This window comes from Vespula pensylvanica, chromosome 4 (assembly GCF_014466175.1).
Source record: "Vespula pensylvanica isolate Volc-1 chromosome 4, ASM1446617v1, whole genome shotgun sequence".
Lineage (NCBI taxonomy): Eukaryota > Metazoa > Arthropoda > Insecta > Hymenoptera > Vespidae > Vespula > Vespula pensylvanica.
In genome coordinates, this window is record NC_057688.1 from 3,773,887 (window position 1) to 3,796,521 (window position 22,635).

Below are 22,635 nucleotides of genomic sequence, written 5' to 3' on the forward strand. Positions count from 1 at the left end.
TTAAAATTATCATTGACCAGCGTCTTTTTTATTTGAACTTTGAATTCAAAAATCGAACTTGATCGATTATACATAATCTTTTGTAAAGTTTAATAAACGAGAATTTTACTCAAATTGTTTTTATGACTTGCATTCTTAAGATCGTTAGAATGGAATACAATTTCGATTTGAACGATTTTAGAAAGATTGCGGAAGCGAAAGAGCTGAAAACCAACGAAGGAAATACAGATGAATATCTTGGAGATCGCGTTAAAATTATACATTTACCTTCTCCCATTTCGTTGAACAACAAAACTCCTTGGATCCTTTCTCTTTGTATTATTTCAATGAGAATCAACAAATTTTAAGATAGATTCTAACGCAACGCTGAACCATCAACAAATATATCATTAATTGATATTTATATAATAAATAAACAAAATTTAATATTAATTTTATCTTCTTAATTCTGTACGTATTGTTTGAATATTGAATTTGATATATTAAGTCCAACTTTTTCTTTTCGAGATATCAATAATCAGAGAGCACTTCATCTAAAAAATGTATTTCTTATTAAATTCTACGAAGAGCTTGGGGTAGTATAAAGAAGAAATAGATGTCTCTTCTTGCGATATGAATCTCCAGAGTGAAATAACTTTTCTGGTTAGAATTTCTAACACAACTATAAAAATAAAAAATATCTCACCAATACTATTAGCGACGGTCGTTGAATTAAAGTAATTCCGCATAGTTGTATGAAATTCAACGACATTAAATGTTACAAAAGATAAAATAATTTAATATACTCCCGGCTAAAAGAACGAATTTGCTTTGAAAAGTTAAATAAAATATCTAGTATGTGAGAATGAATAAATAGCGAAGCATATTATAACAATAAAAAGTTACAAATAGACAATATCAAGTTAAAATATGAGAGCGAACCTTCTATCCGTGATTACGGTATAGAAGGATACAAAGAAGAGAAAACTCACCTAGATTCATCTGGCACAATGCACAGTGTAAATTGCAAAAACTATAAATGGTAAGCCTAGGAGCGTGCGTACTATTGTATGTCTAATTGTGAGTTAAGAAGCATTATATAGATATTCATATCCTATTATTTTAAAAAATAGGAATCTAGATGATTGTGAACAATCCTGAGACCCATAATAATGCATTAAAATACTTGACGCATAATTTTTTATAATAAAACGAATGCATTTGTTTGAGGTCACGCCATCGATAGACTTTTCTACATATAATATAATACCAATATAATTTAATACAACAAAAGATATTCCTTCATAATTTATCGTCGACGTATTTGTTTTACATGAAAACATTTAAACAAAGCAACTTATTGATTTTATCGAGTTTTAACAAAACAATTTACTGATTTTACCAAGTTTCTTACAAAGGTTTTATTTCCTTTTTATTGAGATACTATATTTCTTTTATTTAAATTATTCTTTCATATGGAATCCTACAAATATTTGCAAAGTATTCTTTCATGAAAAATAATAGAAGAATTTTATATCTCGCTGTCGTAAGTCAATCCACTGGAAAATAAATGACAAATTCTCGACTATCACAATTTCTTTGAAAAATGAAATGAACTCATGAAACGTCTTGTCTGGCGTGTTAGCTCGATAAAGCTAAACTTGCTTGCTAGAATACATACACTTATCATGGTTGAGATACGCTGATTTTTCGTAGGAAATGTTCTCGTAATATCGACCAATATCAATCGATTCGACGGTATTTTTATAGTGTATCTTTGATCCTCGCTTTGCTCGGAATGAAATACCAATAATATTTTAATAAAGAATAGCTCGAATCGGAAAAAATAAATAATTCTTACCGATATTCTTTTTTAATGAAAACCAATCAATACCGTTTAATATTTTATTTACTATCAAAATGTGTCTCTATTTTATTACATTTTTTAATACATATGTTAAAAATTCAACGAGAAAAATTATATTCAAAAGATTTGTATTGAAGTACATATTAAACTTTTGTCAAAAGCTCTTCTTGTTACTAGCTTTAATGTAAAAGACTCGCAACAAATTTTAATTCTATCCAGAAAAAACCAGGTAACAATGATACATTGGTGTACAGCTTGGGGGTTCTAGTTAAAACTTTTGCCACTCCATGGTCAGATATCTTTTATTTTAAATCTTTATTCTTTCTCAAGATGAAACACCATGACGTTGATTCGTCGATTACATATTTGCTTTCTTTTAAATAACGATAATAAACTAATGGATTCTTAATTGTCTCCGTGAAGTTATAACATTCGTAATTCTTAAAATAACTTGATAACATTTTAAAATACCTTTTTATATTTCAAACTATCTATATTTCAAAACTATTTGGAATAACATAAACATTTCTGCTAAATTTAAGACTTTGGTTTTCCTAGAAACGATCTCAAATCAATTTGACTTTAAAATAGATGTCTTACAATAAGGATTAAGTATGGATCAGCTAAACACGTTCAGGACATTGACGTATACGTTTAAAAGGAAATTGAAAGTAAAAATAATAAACCCTTTTCATCAAAAATTCACATATAACGATTATAAAATTAAATGACGTAAGCCGATCATTCTTAGAATTGTTCCATCCTCTCATAATTAGATCTGTCGAAGTACAATAACGTTATCGATCGCTGGCGATTTCTCGAGAAATTCGATTTGCGGATGGGCTGTCCACCATGGAGTACCATGTTATTGAACTAATTGCTTTAGGATCACCGTGTAGCAGGTGGTGCACATGTTATGCATGTTCCGAAATTTACGATGTCCAATTATCTAAAACACTGTTGCGCCCTACTACCAGCCACTTGATTGAATGCATGTGATAGAAATTGCAGTTAGCGTTGATGCCAGCAGTGAATATAGCGCGTTTCGTAAACAACTTTCCGTCGCAGTCCGCCAGCTTCCACTCTCGAAATTGCACTCGCGAGGGAGTCGTACGTCATTGATCGCGAGTACCTTGCAATTTTATAAACTCTATAACTTATAGTAACTTCGACTTACAGTTCCCGTTTATTCGTCTATTGCTTATATCCGTTGTCAAAATGTTTTTTAACATTATTTTAAACTCGTGTTATAATATTGAATGTGAAATAGTATTCATAAAAAAAAAATAATAAGAATAAAATTTGTAACTAAATCTTATTTTAAGGACGATAATAATACTTCACGAAGTCATTAAATTCTAATATACAATACAATCCTAAATTTGATCACAACTCAAGTTATCGAATGACGTTTAATAGTCACCAAATAACTCATAATAACATTTATAACTTAACTTTTCATAAATGTATGCAACTATATGAATTTTATCTCTAATCATTAACTAAATATCTCTCTATCACTAGTCAGTAATATTTAATAGCATAACGAATTATTATCTTTAACTTGTCGAGAAACTTCATTAAAATTATCGGTATCACTTTTATTTACTTATGCGAATAAAGTATGAACAGAAAGTAACCGCTCGTTTCATCGATCATATGCTACTCTGTCCATTTTATTTCTTATTTTTATTGTATAATCTGTGGATTGCTAGTGAAATATCCTGCGATCAACGAAAAAAGAGTCAATAAAGAAAGTAAATCAAATGAGTTCGTTTACCGAATGGAAGATTACAAAATAACGAAGAGAGCCAAATATTCTAACTCTTCTATTACAATGTCGATTGCGTGCTCTCTCTCAGTATTCTCTGCTTTCCATCGAAAATGATCCCCATGAATCGTCGGAGTTTCTGTGAAACTTTTTCCTTCGATATTCATTTTCTTCAATCTTCTATCTACTTTCCGGTTGTAATAATATTAAAATGCATTTTTGACCTATTTAATTACAACAATAAAAATTGAAGTTTTGTTACGTAGAAGATACTTGTTTATTTTTCAGGAAAGCCACATAGATCGCAATATAATAATTAAAAAATATATAGATTTCACCAAATTTTTGGCCAAAAATAAAATGACAAGAGAAATTCTAAGAAGATTTTTATAAAACGGACTTTTCATGTTTTTATCTTATTAAGCAAATAATTAAAGTATAATAGTAGAATATCTTATAAAACTATCTTTATTTTTAAGAGCCTAGCTCTTTTTCTGTATTTCTAATTTATTTTTTTATATTTATAACTAAATGTATATTTAAAGAATAGTATTAGTTTGACCAAAACGTTTGACGCTTTAGCCTAAATGTCCATATTTAACAATATGTATAAAAAGTGTTATTTACCTTGTAAGTAATACTTACAAGGTAAATCATTGTTGTAATATACATAAGTATATATTAAATTTTCTCCAGATTACAGACGAATAATTAAGGTTCTTGAAACCCGTTTACTCGATAAACTTGTATGATATACCTACGTGTATTATTAAATTTCAATATTCAAAAGACGAGACTGGGATTGATATAAAGCATCATACCGAAGTACTTATGTATTTCTTTAGAATCAGACGAATAATGATGTCCGTACAATATACTCATATATCTATTGAATTGTGAAACGAACGTACGGCTCGTTTTATATACTACATATATATATTAAAAAAAAAATATGAAAAAAAAATCTATAAATCAATTCTAATAGCTATCACAATATGCTATGAAATATCAAAAAAAAAATGCAAAAAAGATATTTTCTAGATGAAAAAAGAATCAGATTTAATTATTTATATACATCATTTCCTCATAAATGTAGCAGGATTTTGGTTTACCAGGGAGAACCGGTAATGAGCACTTACGAAAATTAGTGTACCCTCATTTCTGCAAACGCTCTTTTGCGAAAGGATAAAGGAAAGGAGAAGTCCTTAGCAGCGCCCCATCCTTTGATCAGCGTTAAAATCTGCTCTGTGTCGTATCTCGTACTTTCGGTTGCATTCGAGGAGATAAGAAGCGAAGGACTTTGTCGCGCCAACTGGAAAAAGGGATTCACTCAGAGTAGGTATATACTCGCACAACGAATGTGTATTCTTGATTTTACAAGACAAGCGCGAAACCCCTCTGGGAGTTGACCTTTCGTTCTTACCTAGAATCAAGTCTGATTCCATCCGAAAATATGCATTGCGACGAGGCCTTCACCCGCAATATTTGTTTTTCAAGAAATTGTCCGACTTTAATTCTCCGAAGAATCTCAGAATCTAACTATTTTTAAGAGGCTTATTTAAATAACGAGTATAATCCCTTACTCTGTTCTCTCTCTCTTTCTCCCTTTCTCCTTTTCTTCTGATTAAAATATTCAAAAAAAAAGAATCAGTTTTAAAAAGCAATTAGATCGTTGTAATTATTACAATGTTCTATTTGTAGACACGACCAAAGGGACTTCCTCATCACCACAAAAAACGTTGGCTCGTTATAATTTTTGATGAAAATTGAAATTTTTCAATTCTGTTTGAAGTTTTTCCAAGAACCATAACGTAATGTCATGACTAAATGCATGTATCTTTCTTTTCATGTGTAAAATCTTTTCGACTATACTAACTTGATTGAACAGAATGTAATATAGTTTTATACATAATTTTGTACTATTGCGGAAAATATTACCTAAAATTACATATTTATCGCTTAAAAATTTTGAAAATGACATTTATTTAATTAAAAATACTTATAAAGTAAAAATGAACAAATATTGGCTGAACCAATATTATGGAAATTTTGTAAAATATGAATATGTTTATTGTACGTTTTAAACAAGACAGATTATTTTCAAACTGACGTCTGTTTTATTATAAACATTTTAATATTAAAATATAAAATAGAGTATTTACATAAAAACGAAACGAATGCAAAGAGGAAATAAAAATAATGTTATCATGAATGAATATCACCATGATAACAGAACTACGTAGATCACGTTTATTGCGAAAAATTGAAGCAGGGATCAAAGTATCGGATTAAAGGGCTAATTGTGCTCAAAAAATAATTATGATTTATAGTATAGTTGTTAGTTTTATAATATAGTTTTCTTAATTACTTATCCAAATAACTTATCTAATTAAGAAAAAGAAATATTAAAAGCTTAAAATATTGATGCTACTAACACAGGTAAATGAAACGAGAGTCGGTGATGCAATTATATACAAACAGAAACACCTAAAAGAAATCTACTTGTTATCCAGTATTAATTCAGTAACAAGAATCAAAAAGAACGTAGTCATAAGAACTGAAAAGAAACCTGTCACTCTTCTTCCGCTCATGTTACAATGAGCTGACAGTTATTGGACAACGAAGGCGAGTAAAGAAATTCGCAGAGTTACAATAAATGGATGAAGATATCATTAAATAATAAGAAACGAGCTTCATGCTTACTTGGACACGGTGACCTCGCCAGCAGTTCGAGATCAATTCGAATTTCCAAACTGTTCCACATCGTCGAAGCTTCTACAGCCACACGCACGCTACTTGATAAGAAGCTTCGAAGTGGAAAAGGAAAAAGACATCGAAGGAGAGAAAATAAAGAAGTTAGAGGCTATTGGCTAGGGGACGCCAAGCTAGTTCGATCTTCTCATTGTATTTCTTGGCCAAGCGTGACGCCATCATAGCGATCGGCTTAAGGAAGAAACATTCTTTCTCTCTTTTTCTTCTCTGTCTTTCTCTCAACCTCTTGCTCTCATCCTCGCTCTCTCTTCCTCTCTCTTTCTTTCCCTCTCTCTTTTTCCTTTCTCCACTAGACATATTTTCCACGATAAGAAAAGTAAAAGCATCTGACTCTAATCGTTCGTAAGAAAACGGAAACACGAAGAAGGACGAATAAAACGGCACGCTCGATCAAACAAAAAAGAACTTTCCGTATCGTCGTCCAGACTCTACAAAGGAGTGAGCAAGCGAAAGAGATAGAAAAAGGATGCTGTGCGATTATTCGAGATTTCTTTCTCTCTTTTTTTCTTCGAAGACTTTGTCGAGAAATATAAACAAAGAAAGGAGCAATCCTTCTCACTGGATACATTTTTATTCGATACTGTTTCGCGCGATATTACGAACATAAAGTATTGAAAAGTACTTACTTATGAGGTACGTGTATCTTTCTATTGTAATCAAAAAGAATGAGAAAAAGGAAGAGAACGAATTTAAAGGAGAAAAATAAAGAAAGAAAGAATGAATGAGTTATCCGAAAGAATCGTGTACAAATTTATTTGACTAGAGTACATACCATGCAGGTATAAAAGAGCTGGAGGTATGACTTTAAGAGAGACATTTAATTAATAATTATAAAAAGAGTCTCATCCAACAATGTCGTAACTGTGTAGAGACAGATATTTTAAGTCAAAGAAAAACGAACTGAAGAATTCCGTTCTCTTTCTGTTACAGATATTTCTTTCTACATTCTATGCATATTTTCAACGTACAAATCTTCCGTCTTCCATAAAGTCAAAGGAAAATACCTCGTTATCGCTCGCAAGCTCACCTACTCTATTCTCTATTCTGCTCTTTTTCCTTTATTTTTACTTTTAAAGAGACATATATATGTATATATAATTACATTATATAAGTAATATATATATTATATATTATAATATATATACATATATATACACATATATTATAACATTTGATATTCGAATATTAGTAATTTTTCGTTTGATTCCCAAAATCGATATATTGTACCTTTTTTATTAAAATTGAATTATTTATTGAAGTAATTATGAAATGACTAAAATAAGAATAGAGAGACTAATTACATAATTAAATTCCATTGTAATCAGCCAAATGATTAATAGTAAAAAATTATGCAAAAAAGAAGAAATGTATGCAAGTAGTATGTAACAATTAATCTATAATAACATATACTTATAAAGATGTAACGAAGATCGGTGATTGCTAATTTTTTTTTTAATATTGTAAGATGCATGCAATAATCAACTCTTTTGGGTAAATTTATGATAAAGCTAATCGTTTAATCAGAGAAACGAATTATACAAAGCAAAATTCCAGTATTTAAAATAGGCAAATTTTAAACTAAGGCTAATTAATCGGATAAAAGATAAAATTTTCTAAGTAATATTAATCGCAATAAATTAGGAGAAGAGACTGCCAAATAAAACTGCATAGACTATTTATGTGGAAAACTATTAAATAATGTATTTTATTTTTCGAGGATTGACATCATTGATTTAATTTCATCGAATATTCGATCTTTATTCGGAATAAAATAAAATAGCCATTAATGAGATTTTATTTTATAATTCGGTTTTCAAGATAAATTAGATAATAAATTAATGTATTTAAAAATTGAATAAGCTATTTAAAATAAGAACTCTAGAAAATTATACAAGTTAATTTAATTTAATTTCCGTAAAAGGTATGGAAAAAGTATCGGCAGAGATAAAATGATAAATTGAAAGAAAACAGTAAATAATTTTCAAGATATTTAATGAATTCTTTTAGAAATCTATCTTAATTAATCCGTTATTGTCGAACTTTATCGGGATACTCGTCGAACGAATTCGTCTACCTTCGATTAAATTACTTTACAGGAACTAATCATTTTCACGTTCACGTGCACCGAGCGAATGAAATTACGCGTTCACAAAACGTTCGGTAGGGTTGGAGAGAACTCCGAATTAGAGAATCTCACCGTCCTTTTGTTTAAAGCAACATAGATTGAAAAGATCGCAAACGCGTATCTCGAAAACGTGCGTCGGCCATCTTTTTCAATAAAGCTCACGAGAGGCCCAATTTTAACGGAGTCAGAGCGAAAACGATTCGACGTCATCGAGCTTTGCATGTCCAGTACGAAGCATGCTTTTCTATACGAATCCCTTTTCACTATTCGCGCGAGCGATTTCCACTCGGTTATATCCTGCGAACGTATTTTCGTCCTATCGATTCGCAAGCTTGTTAGCTCGAGCGACGAACGTTACAACGGTTGTTCGAAAAGTACTACGAGCACCGTGATCATAAAGTGGAAGTCGTTAGAATACTTCAACGTGTTGTTTCAAACAATTGTTACGAGTTTGTTTCGAGATGCCAGCCGATGGTACTCGAATCACGCGAGGTTCGCTTGCAGTTTTTATTTCACACTTTAAAAAACTCTTCTCCCCTGACCGACCTGATTCAACTTGAAAAAGTATTCGCTCTCTTCGTTTCCGTTTCTGTAGCTATTCGTTATTGTTGTTCTTGCTGCTTTTGTTGTGTTCGTTTTTTATATCCATTTTATATATGATAAAAATTGAAAGTTTTCGGTAAATCAAAGAGAGAAACTCTGTAAAACGAGAAGACTTTTCGAAGAAGCACGTCAAATCGTCGTAATGTTGGAAAAGTAACGCATCATTGTAGCTCGAAGGCATTGACAGTTTAGATTTTCGTAAGTGCCTTTGGTACTTGTCCTTGATGTTTTTCCGCTACATTCTTCTGTAATTTCTTTTTACTCGTGTTTACTTCCTCGAGCTCTTCTCGCGCCTTTTCGCCTGCTTCTCCACGCTGAAATCGTTTCTTTTTCTTCGTTTCTCGCTCTGCCCTTCTTTCTCTTCTCTTCTCTTCTCTTCTCTTCTCTTCTCTTCTTTTCTCTTCTCTTCTCTTCTCTTACTATCATTCCCGTGAAACGTTCGATACGATCCATCTGAGTTTTCCTCTTTGAAACTTCTTCAGACGTTTTCAGCCTTCCAACCTCCACCCACTTCAACTTCTTGACTGCTTCGATCTTCCTTCTTTTTTAGATGTTCCAAGCTCGACGATGTCACTGGATGACCGAGCGTACTCCTTTCTGAAATTCGTACCTTTTGCATTACGTCGAAAGAGAAGTTAAACGACTCGGCTCTCTTTCTATCTTTGAATCGTTTTACGAGCAAAGTAATTCATTCGCTGACAATCCGTTACATTACTCGTGACCCGAATTACTATTTCAAAGAAAAAATGACTTCTCGCGAAGTTTCTTCTTCTAAATTGTAATTGGAAAACATCTTTCCTTCTAAAGACCATTCGTATGCCATAGAGTCCACAAAAAATCCATATAAATCTAATGATAATAAAAACGTCCCCGAATTTTATTTCATTCACAACTTTCACAAATTTCATTATCCAAAGTACTTAATATTCTTGATGCGATGTTGTTATAGACGAAGACCATAAGCATAAAGAGCGTAAAATACACTCGATGATATCTTTTTATAGATTCCATCAACCTTTGTGGTATTAATCGATGTAAAATAATTATACACATCAAATTGTATAATTCATAAAGTACATATGAAACGCAGCATTGTTGAAAAATTCACCCTTCGTTCAACTAATGAAATATCGTATCTTCTCTTTTACGAAATACTCGACGTTTCCTGAAAAATCCTCTTGTTATTGTTATATTTAACTATTGTTAAAATGAGAAAAAAATAAGATAGAAGGAGAAGAATGAGAAACATACGTTTATGCATCTATGAAGGTACAATAATCCTGAAGAACGAACTGAAGCAGCGCATCTCCAATTGTCGCATGCTAATTAAATGGATTTCATAGAACAGGATGAACGAAAGCTCTCGCGTTCTCGAATGTTACTAGCGAATCGCGTGCGCGCAAATATTCTACACGTATTTGTGTGTTGCACAATCCTACTCGGGCTTAACAACCGACTCTAAAGCTGACCCGTCAACCGACACGGATACGTCGGACATGCATCGTTATACCTGTTGCAAAGTTTCCAATGGATAGCAGTTTGATGCACAGGACGACTACTTTGGCTCAGCTTCGCTTAATGGATGCTCTAAATTAAACTCCGATTTCGCATTATAAACCTACCGCCTCGGTAGTTCATATAATGTAAAACATTCCAAAAGAAACTTTGAAATCTCAACGTTACTTTCTTTTATCGGATACGTCCGACTGATTTTCTATTAAAATAGTACGACATATAGCTATATCTGTACTTAACTTAAACATTAAATCTATCTTATCACCAATAATGCATGAACCTAAATGTGTGTGTGTGTGTATCCGATAAGAAGATAAGAACAAGTATTTATCTCATTTAATTCAATTATCATGTATATAGTTGTAACATGTTCGCGAGAGAAGGTGAATATGTATGTTGATTTTATATCGAGATGCCGCATGCCACTTGATTTAATGAACCTACGATACAAATTTAATTATGTGATTTAATTAAATATTATGAAGTACTTTGAAATTTTCACATCATATTTCAATTCAATCATTAATGGAAATTATGAATATTATTGTGAAACTTGTAACGATAGACAATAGCTCGACACAACATGACTTTTATTCTTTTCTTAATTCCACAATTCGTAATAACACGCCGTCTTCCCTACTTTGATTGATATCTTCGTTATAATGAACCAACGTATGCCACTGTAATAGGATACTGAAAACTTAATTCTAATCTAACTCTCCCTTCTCTCTCTCTCTCTCTCTCTCTCTCTCTCTCTCTCTCTCTCTCTCTCTCTCTCTCTTTTATGACACTATTAATTACTTCATATGGTCCTAGTGTAAACGCCACTTGTCAAAACTGAATTACCGAATTAAATACTTCGAAGTAACAAAAAATAAAAAATTCTGTGATTTCTTGTTTTACAATTATTCAAATCACACTTATTTAAAAAATGTTATTGTTATTACAAAATAAAATAATCTAAATTTAGATTAAAATAAATCAGATCATCTGAAAGAATGCGAGATGAATTTAATGTTAAAAACTTGCGGAACATTAAATATTCGCAGAAATTTACTTAAGACTGTTATGAAAAGATATTTGAAAGCTTGTGTATGTAATAAAGGAAGATACAAATTCCTTTAATAATAAACTTGCATGTACATAATTGCAATGATAGATTATTACTTGATCTAACAAGTTCAGCGCATTACACGAATATTCTGAGAAACCTTTTGATATAGTACGAAACGACGATGTTTGGTAAATCTGACATTTCATGTTGCATGCTGATACATGTCATATACCTATACTATATCTTCTCTGAGTTCTAAGCAAATTCTCTAAGTATATAACGTGCCAATGTAGATATGTATTTACTTGTTTACGTATTCCTGTTGTGTAGAGGCTAAATCGAAGAGAACTAAATTATGAAAGTTACCTGTTAACCAACGAAGAAGAGATCAACAAGCAACAATAGTAATCACGTTTGACATCACCACGGTATATCTTCTTTCGAAAATCGTAACTCTGTCATTCTTCTTAATCCATGAGCCACTTCAATCCATTTCCTTTCTTGGGAACAAACCCTCCGAATTATTACCATTATCGTCCACTGTTCTCGTTCCTTCTCTTCTAATTTTCTCTTCTGTCTTCTGCTCTCGATTTTTCATCTCTCCCCTTTGCTTTCTTTCGTATTTTACATGAAAGCTCGCAGCGCGACGAAGCACGAATGCACAATGGACAACGAACTTTTGAAAATTAAAGGCATTTATATACAAAGGAATTTATATAACTCGGTTTGTTCCGACATGTTACGTATGTTGAAATAAATACGAGGAAGAAAGTTAGCCGAACTTACGCGCTTTGTCGCGGAAAAGAGGAGTCGTCCGTATTTTTTTCGTTGGGATGGAAAAGAGATAAAGAAAAAAGAAGAGGTCAGTCAGTTTAAATTATTAATCGTAACCTCCGTAACTAAAAAGGCTCGGTTTATTGTGTAGAAGTCATGAATATCAGTTAAGTCAGTAGCCAGAATAGATTCAGTCTAGAATGTTCCTTCGGTGCGACAATCGTTCCACGTTAGCATAGCGGAACACGCGGTATTTGCATTTGACAGCAAACCGAGGAGCCGGTGGTAGACGTGTTCGGGCTTAATCTGGGTCCAACTAAGAGGATTATCGTGAAAATGTTTCATTTGTGATTTCGCTCGTCGTTTCGCTAGTATCTCTATGCATGACCTCGTCAATGACAAAAATGATCTTTCATCACGAAAACAATTCCTCTTCGAAGGAACTATTTTTATTTATTTTCGAGTTACGAAATTGAACATATAATTATCTATCTATAATATATATTTACATAATTGCAACTAGTAAATCTTTTTTTTTTAATAATTTCCTTGATTCGTATCATTTTTTCTTCGAACTTGCAATAACATACTAGAATAATCAACTACCAATATTCTGTAAAGTCACTCGAAAAGTTATAACGTCATTTGGTCGGTACATATGTATTCATATATCTAATATGTACCTACCTACGTTTCTGAGACCAGAGAGAACCGTAGATTTTAATCATGCTATGTCCTTTGATGCATATGTTGTTAAAATTTCTAATTGCAATCTATAAGATTAGCTACATTTGTAATCCTTTGAAATCTCAATCGATTCCCTTACGTAGTTCTTATAAATCAGTTTAAATTATTTATTGATTTTCTATAATTATTAATGCTATTGAATATTACGCCCGAAGATAGACGTAGTTCCGTAGTTCATTAATGACGTAGTTCATTAATGTTGCTCGCTTTACTACATGCATCTCTATATACAAGTGTACGTGCCTATCGCAGGAACAAAATTTCTTACCGATAGATGTAACTCATAACTAAATTATCAAAGTATGAAGCATTGACTATCTTCCAGCACTATACTAAATAGTCACATAAATAATTATAAAAGTGTACGTTATTTTTCTTTATACATTAACTTATTCCATAATTATAATTTAATTATCAAGAATAAGTAAAAATACGAGTTTAATATTTCTTACAGATTCATTAACTTGAAAAGTTTTATAAAAATCGAGAAAAAATCATTTTGAGTCTGTTTCTTGTTAGCGTTGAATCACAGGTATATCAAATCGATAGTCTTCTCTTTCTACGAGTTGAGCGTATTCGTTTTTTATATGCGGTGATCGTAGATAGAAATGAATACGAACCACAGCAAAACATCGTTAACAACAAGCTCTGTCAGCATAGTGACGAAATAAATGTTAAATAAAATTATTCAATCTGATTTTTACACATCCCAGACTGTTGACGAGAAAAAGAGAGAGAGATAGATAGATAGATAGATAGAGAGAAAGAGAGAGAAAGAGGATGCAAGAGGAACCGTAACAAATATTCTCTCGTACCAAATCTGCATACTAAATATTCGTTACAATTTCATATTCGGTATGCGCACCCATATACCGATTGCGCGTACCAATTTTTTTTCGACAATTTCGCTCTTGCTAGCATTTATTCTGGTGTGGAATATAATCGCGTACGTTCTTCGACTTCGGCACGTACGGCCTGAAAATTGTTCACAGAATGCTACGTTCTTCTTCTCATTGAATTTCTCACTTTTTTCTTTCTAATATGAAGTTTCTCTCGAAACGAGAACAAAATGTGAAATCATTTCTTCTTCCTAATTTGAAGATTATAATTATGAATCGAAAAGTTCGTTAATACTTCATCGCAATTTATGATAAGCCAATGAGTAATGAAACTCACACTATATTAACAAATCCGATAATTAACGAAATCGTATAATATTTTACGATGTTCGAACTATTCCAATTGTTATTGAATAGCGAGCAGAATGAAATTTTTTTCAATAAGAAAGTGTAGCCTTTCATTTAATTATTACATTTACCTTTCGAATCAATACGTATTCCTATATTTATATGATTAAAATTAACCTTTCAGATGCCATAAGCGTGTTAACAAGCTCTGTTTTGCCAGGAGCGTATTGCCACCTATACAGAAAATGCATTTATATGCTCTACTTTGAACTTGAAAAGCGATAAGTATAAAGTAGCTCTTTGTATAAAACCAGATTTTGAAACATACCATATAAAAGAAAATAAATTACTGCTTTCATATGTTTAAAAAAAAACTACATTCATTTTCAATTATTATAAAAATTTGTACCCAACGTGTATCACCAAAATAATATTATACAGTATCTAAAGGGTTAATTATTTTTTAATCGCATTTGACTATTATCACATGAATACAAAGTGATTTCACTTTACATGAATAACTATCGAGCATTAAATACTTTCGTGTTAAATTTAAAATTTAATTAGAAGTATATAAATTTCGAAACATGTAGTAGTAATATATATATTATTTCGTGCAGTGTGCTTGAAAACAGAGTATAAGCCTTTAATTATATTATCAAATCGATAATGATAAAATTATTTACTTCGTAGTTAGATATTCGCGTATGATTATTAGTAAGGATACAATTGCATTTACAAAAACATGCAAAATTAATTCACCTGTCAATCTTATTCAATACTATACCACGATCGTTGAGTGATGAAGAAATTACTTTTATTAACTAATATTTGTTTATTCGAATGTTCTATAATAGAAGCAGCTAATTAATTCTAATATCTGCATTCGATAATTAACAGTGAAATGTTTATAAATGTGCAAATAATTATAAATCATATAATTTAATCCACGATAATAGTAAACGCTTAATTATCGATAAATGCTTAATTAAATTTCGATTTTTATTAAGCTTTTTAATTTTACGATTTTTATATAATGTACCTTATACATTTCTCTTGAACATTTTACAATTTCGTAGATACACAAGAAACATAAACATGACTTTCCATCACGAAAATATTCCCATCTAACTAACAATAACTGTGAGGCGTTATGGAAAGATAAAAATTGTCAGGTGCGTTTTCTCGGAGAGTTATTAAATTTAAGTAACTTCGAGTGTAAGGTTGTGAAGAGGAAAAAAGAGATAGAGGAAAAAAGAGGAAGTGAAAGAGACCGGCACGGAAAGGAAGAACGCGTAGCAGCAAGTCCTGTCGATTTATCTTCCGACAGAGAAGGGTATGCTCTCCGAAGTAAATGTCGGTTGTAAATCAGGCTGCATTTTCTTCGACCACGTGCAACAAAAGCATGTGCGTGATGTATGCAGAGGTTGGCAGTAAACTGAACTCTGGAAAATCGACTGCTTTCCACGACTTAAAGAGATTACCAGATTCGACAAAACAAATTCTCCCTCCTCATTGCTCACTTTGACAATTTTGATCAACTAATTAAATTTTCATGTCATTTTGAGAAAACGTACGCAATAGTCGATCTATTGACAACGTAAATATTCGCTTGCACATTATTATGAAAGGACATAGTAATCATATTGATAATATTCCATAATTATTCACAGAATATTATAACAGGTATTCACTGTATTTCGATTTTGAGCGTGAATTTCCAAATAAAGAAGGTACGCGATAATTAAATTTTCTACTTTCATGATAATTAAACTTTCGATTTCACTCGTTCACTCGAAATGATATTCAACCAAAGCTGTTAGATCCAGTCTACGAGGCATCACCACCGACAGCCTTCCTCCTATTCGCATTATTTATAATCTCGAGAGATAGAAGGCGTGATCCTAAATTAAATTCGCAAGAGCGGTGGCTGGATTTAGAGTTAATTTAACTTTTACTTACTTGACTTTTATACAGAGGAATAATATATTTATGAAAGGCCATCGAGGGTTCGAGGGTGGGAATCAGCTTCACCTCGGGGATAGATCGTTTAACGGAAGAACTTGTTAAGCATAGACGGAAGATTACGCCGCATTAAAGAAATTACTCTATCAATTTTTTTCTCCCTCAGGCCTTTGAGCTACGTTTTCTCTCTCTCCCTCCCTCTCTCTCTCTCTCTCTCTCTCTCTCTCTCTCTCTCTTTCTCTCTCTCTCTCTCTTCCACTACCACTTTCAACTAGTGTATAATTTTTACGACGACCAGAATAAAGTATAACGTCTAAAAGTTAGAATATATTCTATCGTATATGAACCACACACTTGCAATCTCACGTTTAATCGCTTCTATCTATCTAAATCAATAGTCACTAATTAGTCGATTAGATTGCAAACCCGCATGAGTTTATTATTTAATGACCGCTGTAGTGCAATATACGTACATGGTTTGCGTTGTATTCTGTTCGGATTGTCGTTCTACTCGAAGTGCAAGCACAACACGATCGATAACATTAACCGCAATTCATCGTCTATCGTTATTCGCCATCAAGTAGTTTCTCACATTCAAATAAAATTTTTTCATTAGAAATCATAAAAAATCCAACATGAAAAAATTATTTCAAACTCATTCATAGAGGAGTTAAAAGATAATTTTATGTATATATAGAGATATGAAAACTTCTCTTGTATTTACCAACAAAAAAGTTTATAATGTCCATTTCGGTTCTCACTACGCGGGAAGATATTGTTTCCTCGAATCACTAGCCGAGGACAATCTGTTTCAGAGTTAGATTACATTCCAGCCACGAGATTCACTGATTTCCATTCGCTTATACATACATAGGAACAAGTACTTCGAGTTTGGTTGTACAGACATCGGCGCGTATTCGAATAATCACTACTAGAAGTAGTCTTTTACAGTCGCTTTCTCTCTCTCTCTCTCTCTCTCTCTCTCTCTCTCTCTCTCTCTCTCCCTCTTTCTATTTCTCTCGCGCTATAAGCCGTTTTCGTATTACACCTGCGGTGGCACGATAAAGAACACGATCACCGTAATACCAGTAAAAGCTACACACTCAACTCACGTGAACCATGATAATCGAATGCAAAGCGACCATTCCCGTAATCTTGGGAAAGAGATCTCAACGTTTTACGGACAATGCATTGCATCGCATTGCTTTAGTCTTTTGATCAGGATCGTTTCATATCATGAATCTTTGATGCGAACTTCCTAACTTCGCATGCCTTCTACGTACTTTTCGTTTAATCGAAAAATTCAGGATTTCTTTATTCCGTTTCACGATAATCCTTATTATTTCAATAATTTCGTTAGTCGATGAAATAAAATAAATGTTATTACTTTATTTCCTTACTTATTAGCGATGATATGACGATTAATAAATTAGTCATAGAGAACAATATTAAATACGTCGTTAGTTTTTGAAAAGAAAAAAATAATCTACTTGAAAATTACGTTTTATGCTCTTTGACGAATGGATCTGTTTACGAGCTTATCCTTTGAATGAACAACACGCACTATAATAGCACGATATAATGATACTAAAATATGCATGTAATGAGTCGGCAAGTATACGTGCGGAACGGACTACCTCGAAAATAAAATACGATATTTCCAGTCGGCGAAGTTATCAGACACAGTGTGCGGTACGTGGCGAGTTAGACGCATGTAAAGGTAGCGGTTGGAGAATAGAAAAAGAAAAAGAAGCGGTTGGACCGACGGAAGCTTTGCACTGTTGGTATGAAAAAAGAAACAACAAAAAAAAAAGAAAAAAGAAAGAAAGTAAGAGAGAGAGAAAGATTAACAAACTAACAAAATTTTTAGACGGATACCGTACGTATAACGCCATGAATGATAAAAAGAAGGTAAAAATAAAACGAAATAAAAATAAAAGAAGACGAAATAGTCATTTGGCAAAAAAAAATCAATCTTATCCTAAGAATTAAAAATAATTTAGGAAAGAGAATAAATATAAATACATCGAATGGTCATTCACTCACCGGAATTTAAGGAAGAATTATCGGTTCTTGCGCGTCCAATCACCACCACTATCAGGAAAGTAATCGTAAGGATACGAAGACGGCCGAAGGAATCTTTCATTCCCGTAACACGTTTCACGCTACGTTCACCATTCATCGCGAACCGCTGTCCTAGCACGTTCTTCACTGTTCATCGGCGCCGTAGAAGAAGAGGGTGCGCGACCTTCATCCCGACTGAGCGATCGCGCTCTGCCGAGAGCAACGAATACCGCGTTTGCTCGTCTCTCCTCCGTTCGCGCCTTCACATCGACCCCCACCATTCCAGCTCCTCTTCAATCCCCACTACTACTACTACTACTTCTACTACTACTACTACTCTACTATTACTACTCACATTTTAGAACCCTTAATACGCGCAGTCGCGACAGAGTCCTTGCCGATTCTTGAGCTTTACCTTCTTCTCTTCTTTTTCTATCTATCTTTATCACTCTCTCTTTCTCTCTTTCTCTCTCTCTCTCTCTCTCTCTCTCTCTCTCTCTCTCTCTGTCCCTTATCCCTTCTTCAATCCTTTCTCGACTACCATCATCACCATTCACTCTTTTTTTTCCATCCTTTCTCTACGTTCCTCTTTGTGCTTTGAACCACCTCACTACTCACGTCTGCTTTAATCTCTCGCACTTATCTCTTATCAATAGATGATGATTAATTATCGCACAACCCTATTTTCAGCTCTTGCTCGTCAGCGAATCCTGGCACCTGTGGAACTTACCCGTAGACAGCCCGTATCCTCTTTTAACTATTTCGTCAGGACCAATCTTTAAAGTTTTGCTTTCATGTTTGAGTTATGTTAATGTTAAATAACACTGTGACGAATTAATAATAAAATAAAAGAATTTCGTTAAAAGTGACGAGAATTATTATCAAATTCGTGATATTGAGTACAAATTTATCGAATAAAACTCATTAGTTCATTCGCAGATTTGTTAATCTTTGTATCGATTCTCTAATTATTAATTTATTTGCATTATTAACATTTTTCAAATGAAGTAGAGATCTTTTTTAAGTATTTTTTTATTTATATCTAATTACGTAAAAATTTCATAATATCATAAAAACAATACCTGTTTAAACATTTTGTTTGTTCGTTCGTTATTCTTTATTTCTCTTATATTCTTTCTTCTATTTTTGTTTCTCTCTTCACGTAACAGTGTATAATTACATTTTATCTAATAAAGAACGCTTTTAAGCGTATGATCAAAGTTATCAGTAACGAATGTTTATAAATTCATCAAAGATCAGTTCGTACCGAGTTAAAAAACTTAAATCATCATTCAGAATAAAAGAAGTAATTTTATTTATTGGTAGGAAGATTATTCAAAACTAATTTCTCTAGTCATCGAGGCAAGATCATCAATCATTGACTCATCCATGTAATGATTCGTTTGATCTTTCTGTTCTACGACAAATTGGAAACACCTGTGGAGCGCATACTGAGTGACCTTTTAAAATTTACGTGCTTCGACTTCACGGTGAACAAGCAGAAATGGCTTCATTAGTCTCACAAGACTTTTCTTCTATTCAGTAATAAATTAAACACGATCAACCTTGCTTGTTTCCAAGTTATGTAGTATCGATCGCTAGGCAAACAAGTACCTATTTGATAAAATACTGTAGTCTGTACGAATAAATGAATGAATGAATGAGAAAGTATAAAAGTAATAAAATATTGATGCTGGACAGTGGATATGGATGAATATGTTGCAAATGATTATTTAATCTCATGTAATGTAATACGTAGTGCAAATTGTCATTTTCAAATATGAATGTGACAAAAAAGAACGTTTCATAAACATTAAACAGGAACATAGAGTTGCTTTGAAGATTTTGACACTCCTGCTTAAATTCATAAAAAGTATTCGATTTTGATTATAAAAGATGATGTCGAAATAAATTCCCTATCTTTTAATATACGATTTTCTTTAAAATTAAGAAAATATGAATAATAATGTGACTATTTATATTCATAATATGAAAAATAATGTGAATAATGTGAATATTCGTCTTGTCCAGGTGCACTGGACGATGCTGTGTACGATGATCCGTATGTAAGATCGATTATCCCGTAATTTATACGTCAGTCTCATTTCTGTTATCTTTTTAATAATTACGATCAACGTATCCTTTCGTACCCCGAGTTGCTATATTATAGATGTAATCCATGAATTCTCCTGATCGCAATTCTTTTATCGATTTTAATGATTAAGATCTTGTTGAAAAGATAAAAGAATTTTTGTAAAATTTCAAGTTAAAGTTATTTATAGAAAATTATTGTCTTTCTGTGATATTTGAATATAAAAAGTAATATTTTTTCTCAGAACTCGATAAAAGTCATTTCATGTCGTCAACTTTTACTTTTCAAATGAGTCAAATCGAATCATCAAAAGTGAACAAGAATTACAATCAAAGAAGAATTTATAACGTAATCCCTTACAGATGCAATAGTCCTTTATAATTTCGTAAAGAAAAAAGATTATGTGCGTGTGTGTGTGCCAAAGTTCTCTGGTTTATACCAACTTCAAATGAGACGTCGATTCCGACTCGACGCATATAACCGCAAAGTATTAAATCGCATTCGACTTCGGAACTAGGTTTCGTAGAAAATAGCCGAAGAGAATGGCCGACGTGGTTATCGATCGTAGCCACTATCGGAAATAATTTAACGCTTCTGTCAGATTGTGATTAATAAGGCGCATTGTGAAATATGATCTCCACTCGCGGAATATTGGCTCAAAAGACAACGAACGAAAGTCGTATTCGTTGATGGAGCACAACATACTTCCGATAAAGAATCGCTCTAAATATGATTGATGTGACCGCGTAACGAGCCGAGATTCGAATCTCTTCTTTCTATACATTTTCCCGTTATCGATGTACATGTAACTGTTCGTGCGCGCGAGCGCTTACTCCACTCGCGACAGCTATGCAAATTCCACGCGTGGAGTTACGATCCTCTCCGATAATTTAGCTAACAAATTCTGCGATGCACTTAATGACTGTGATTAGCTATCATCGAGGGCCGTGACCATCGTTATTGAGGTCAACTCTAACGGATATCCATTGATGTTCGTATCGCGTGTTTTCAAACATTACTACGAGTAACTTTTTCATCGTCCCGAGTAATAACCACTTGCAGAAATCTCAAGCGTATATCATAAATAAATCTCTATCGAAAGAAGGTGGTGCAAATGAATTCTTTCTCACGATTATTCTGATACATACGGGATGAATGAGCAAGTAAAAATAATTTAGTATATATAATTTAAAGTGGAAAAGTTTGAGGAGAAAGTTTTACTAGCAAAAAAATTCTTTCGCTCGAACGACTTTCAATTCAGGAACAATTGAAACTTTCATCGCGCAAAAAAATCGGTTGAAGCTCTCATAACCATGCTTTATAAGCAAACATAAACGTAGAAAAAAATGACGTTCCAAGGCGTGGATTACAATATCGTGGCATATGGATAAAACGACAGAAAGTGGATAGGTTGTTCTCGCAGTTTCTTAGGTTGGGAGGCGTGTCTGTGAGACGGTAAGGCGCCAGAAGACACACTGCAATTGTAGCTTCCAACTTCTGAGGACAGTGTTACTCCGACCCATTCTCTCGTTTCCTTTTTCTCTTATCTCCTGCTACCTTCTCCCAGCTTCTTCTTCCTCTTTCTCATGCCTCCTTTATATCTTCTTCCTTCTTCTTCGGAATAACGAACGGTACCTCTACCGGTTGCAGTCCAGCCTGCAATCCTGTCGTTCCTCTCTTTCACGACTACGATGCTACTAAAATCCCTAAGATAATCGCTATTTTCCTATCTCTCTTTCTCTTCCCTCTCCCCTCTTCCCTTCTCCTTCTCATTGTGATATCGACGATCCTCGCGCACCTGTGGATTATGGACGAATTAAGCAAGAGTTCGTTACGAGATTACTTTCGTTCCGAGTTTTTGCTATTTTCCTAAGGATAATGTTAGTATATATCTATGTAAAATAAAAGGAAAACTGCTTTAACCGAAACTATAAATTAGACAAAATAATTTCTCAAATATGCTTTTAGTCTTAATATTTGTTAAATAAATGATTAACGTCGATTCGATATTTCATTATATCGTATGTTAAATAAAAAATATTAATATATTCGAGAGCGAAAGATAAAACTACATAAATACTATAATAAAATGACACAAGTACGAAATAAATTTAATGAGG

The 22,635-nt window shown here is 32.7% G+C and overlaps 1 protein-coding gene across 3 annotated transcripts in view; it reads right to left on the bottom strand.

Annotated features, from left to right (window-relative positions):
• LOC122628319 (limbic system-associated membrane protein-like) overlaps positions 1–18,838 on the bottom strand; it is a 119,901-nt gene extending 101,063 nt beyond the window's left edge. Inside the window, exon 1 of one of the 3 annotated variants that reach the window (XM_043810502.1) lies at positions 18,406–18,838. In XM_043810502.1, coding sequence (XP_043666437.1) covers positions 18,406–18,541 — 136 coding nt within the window. In that variant the 5' untranslated portion in view covers positions 18,542–18,838. The remainder of the gene's footprint in view (positions 1–18,405) is intronic. The other 2 variants (XM_043810505.1, XM_043810504.1) reach the window with 2 other exon arrangements.
• Between the last annotated feature and the right edge of the window lie 3,797 nt (positions 18,839–22,635).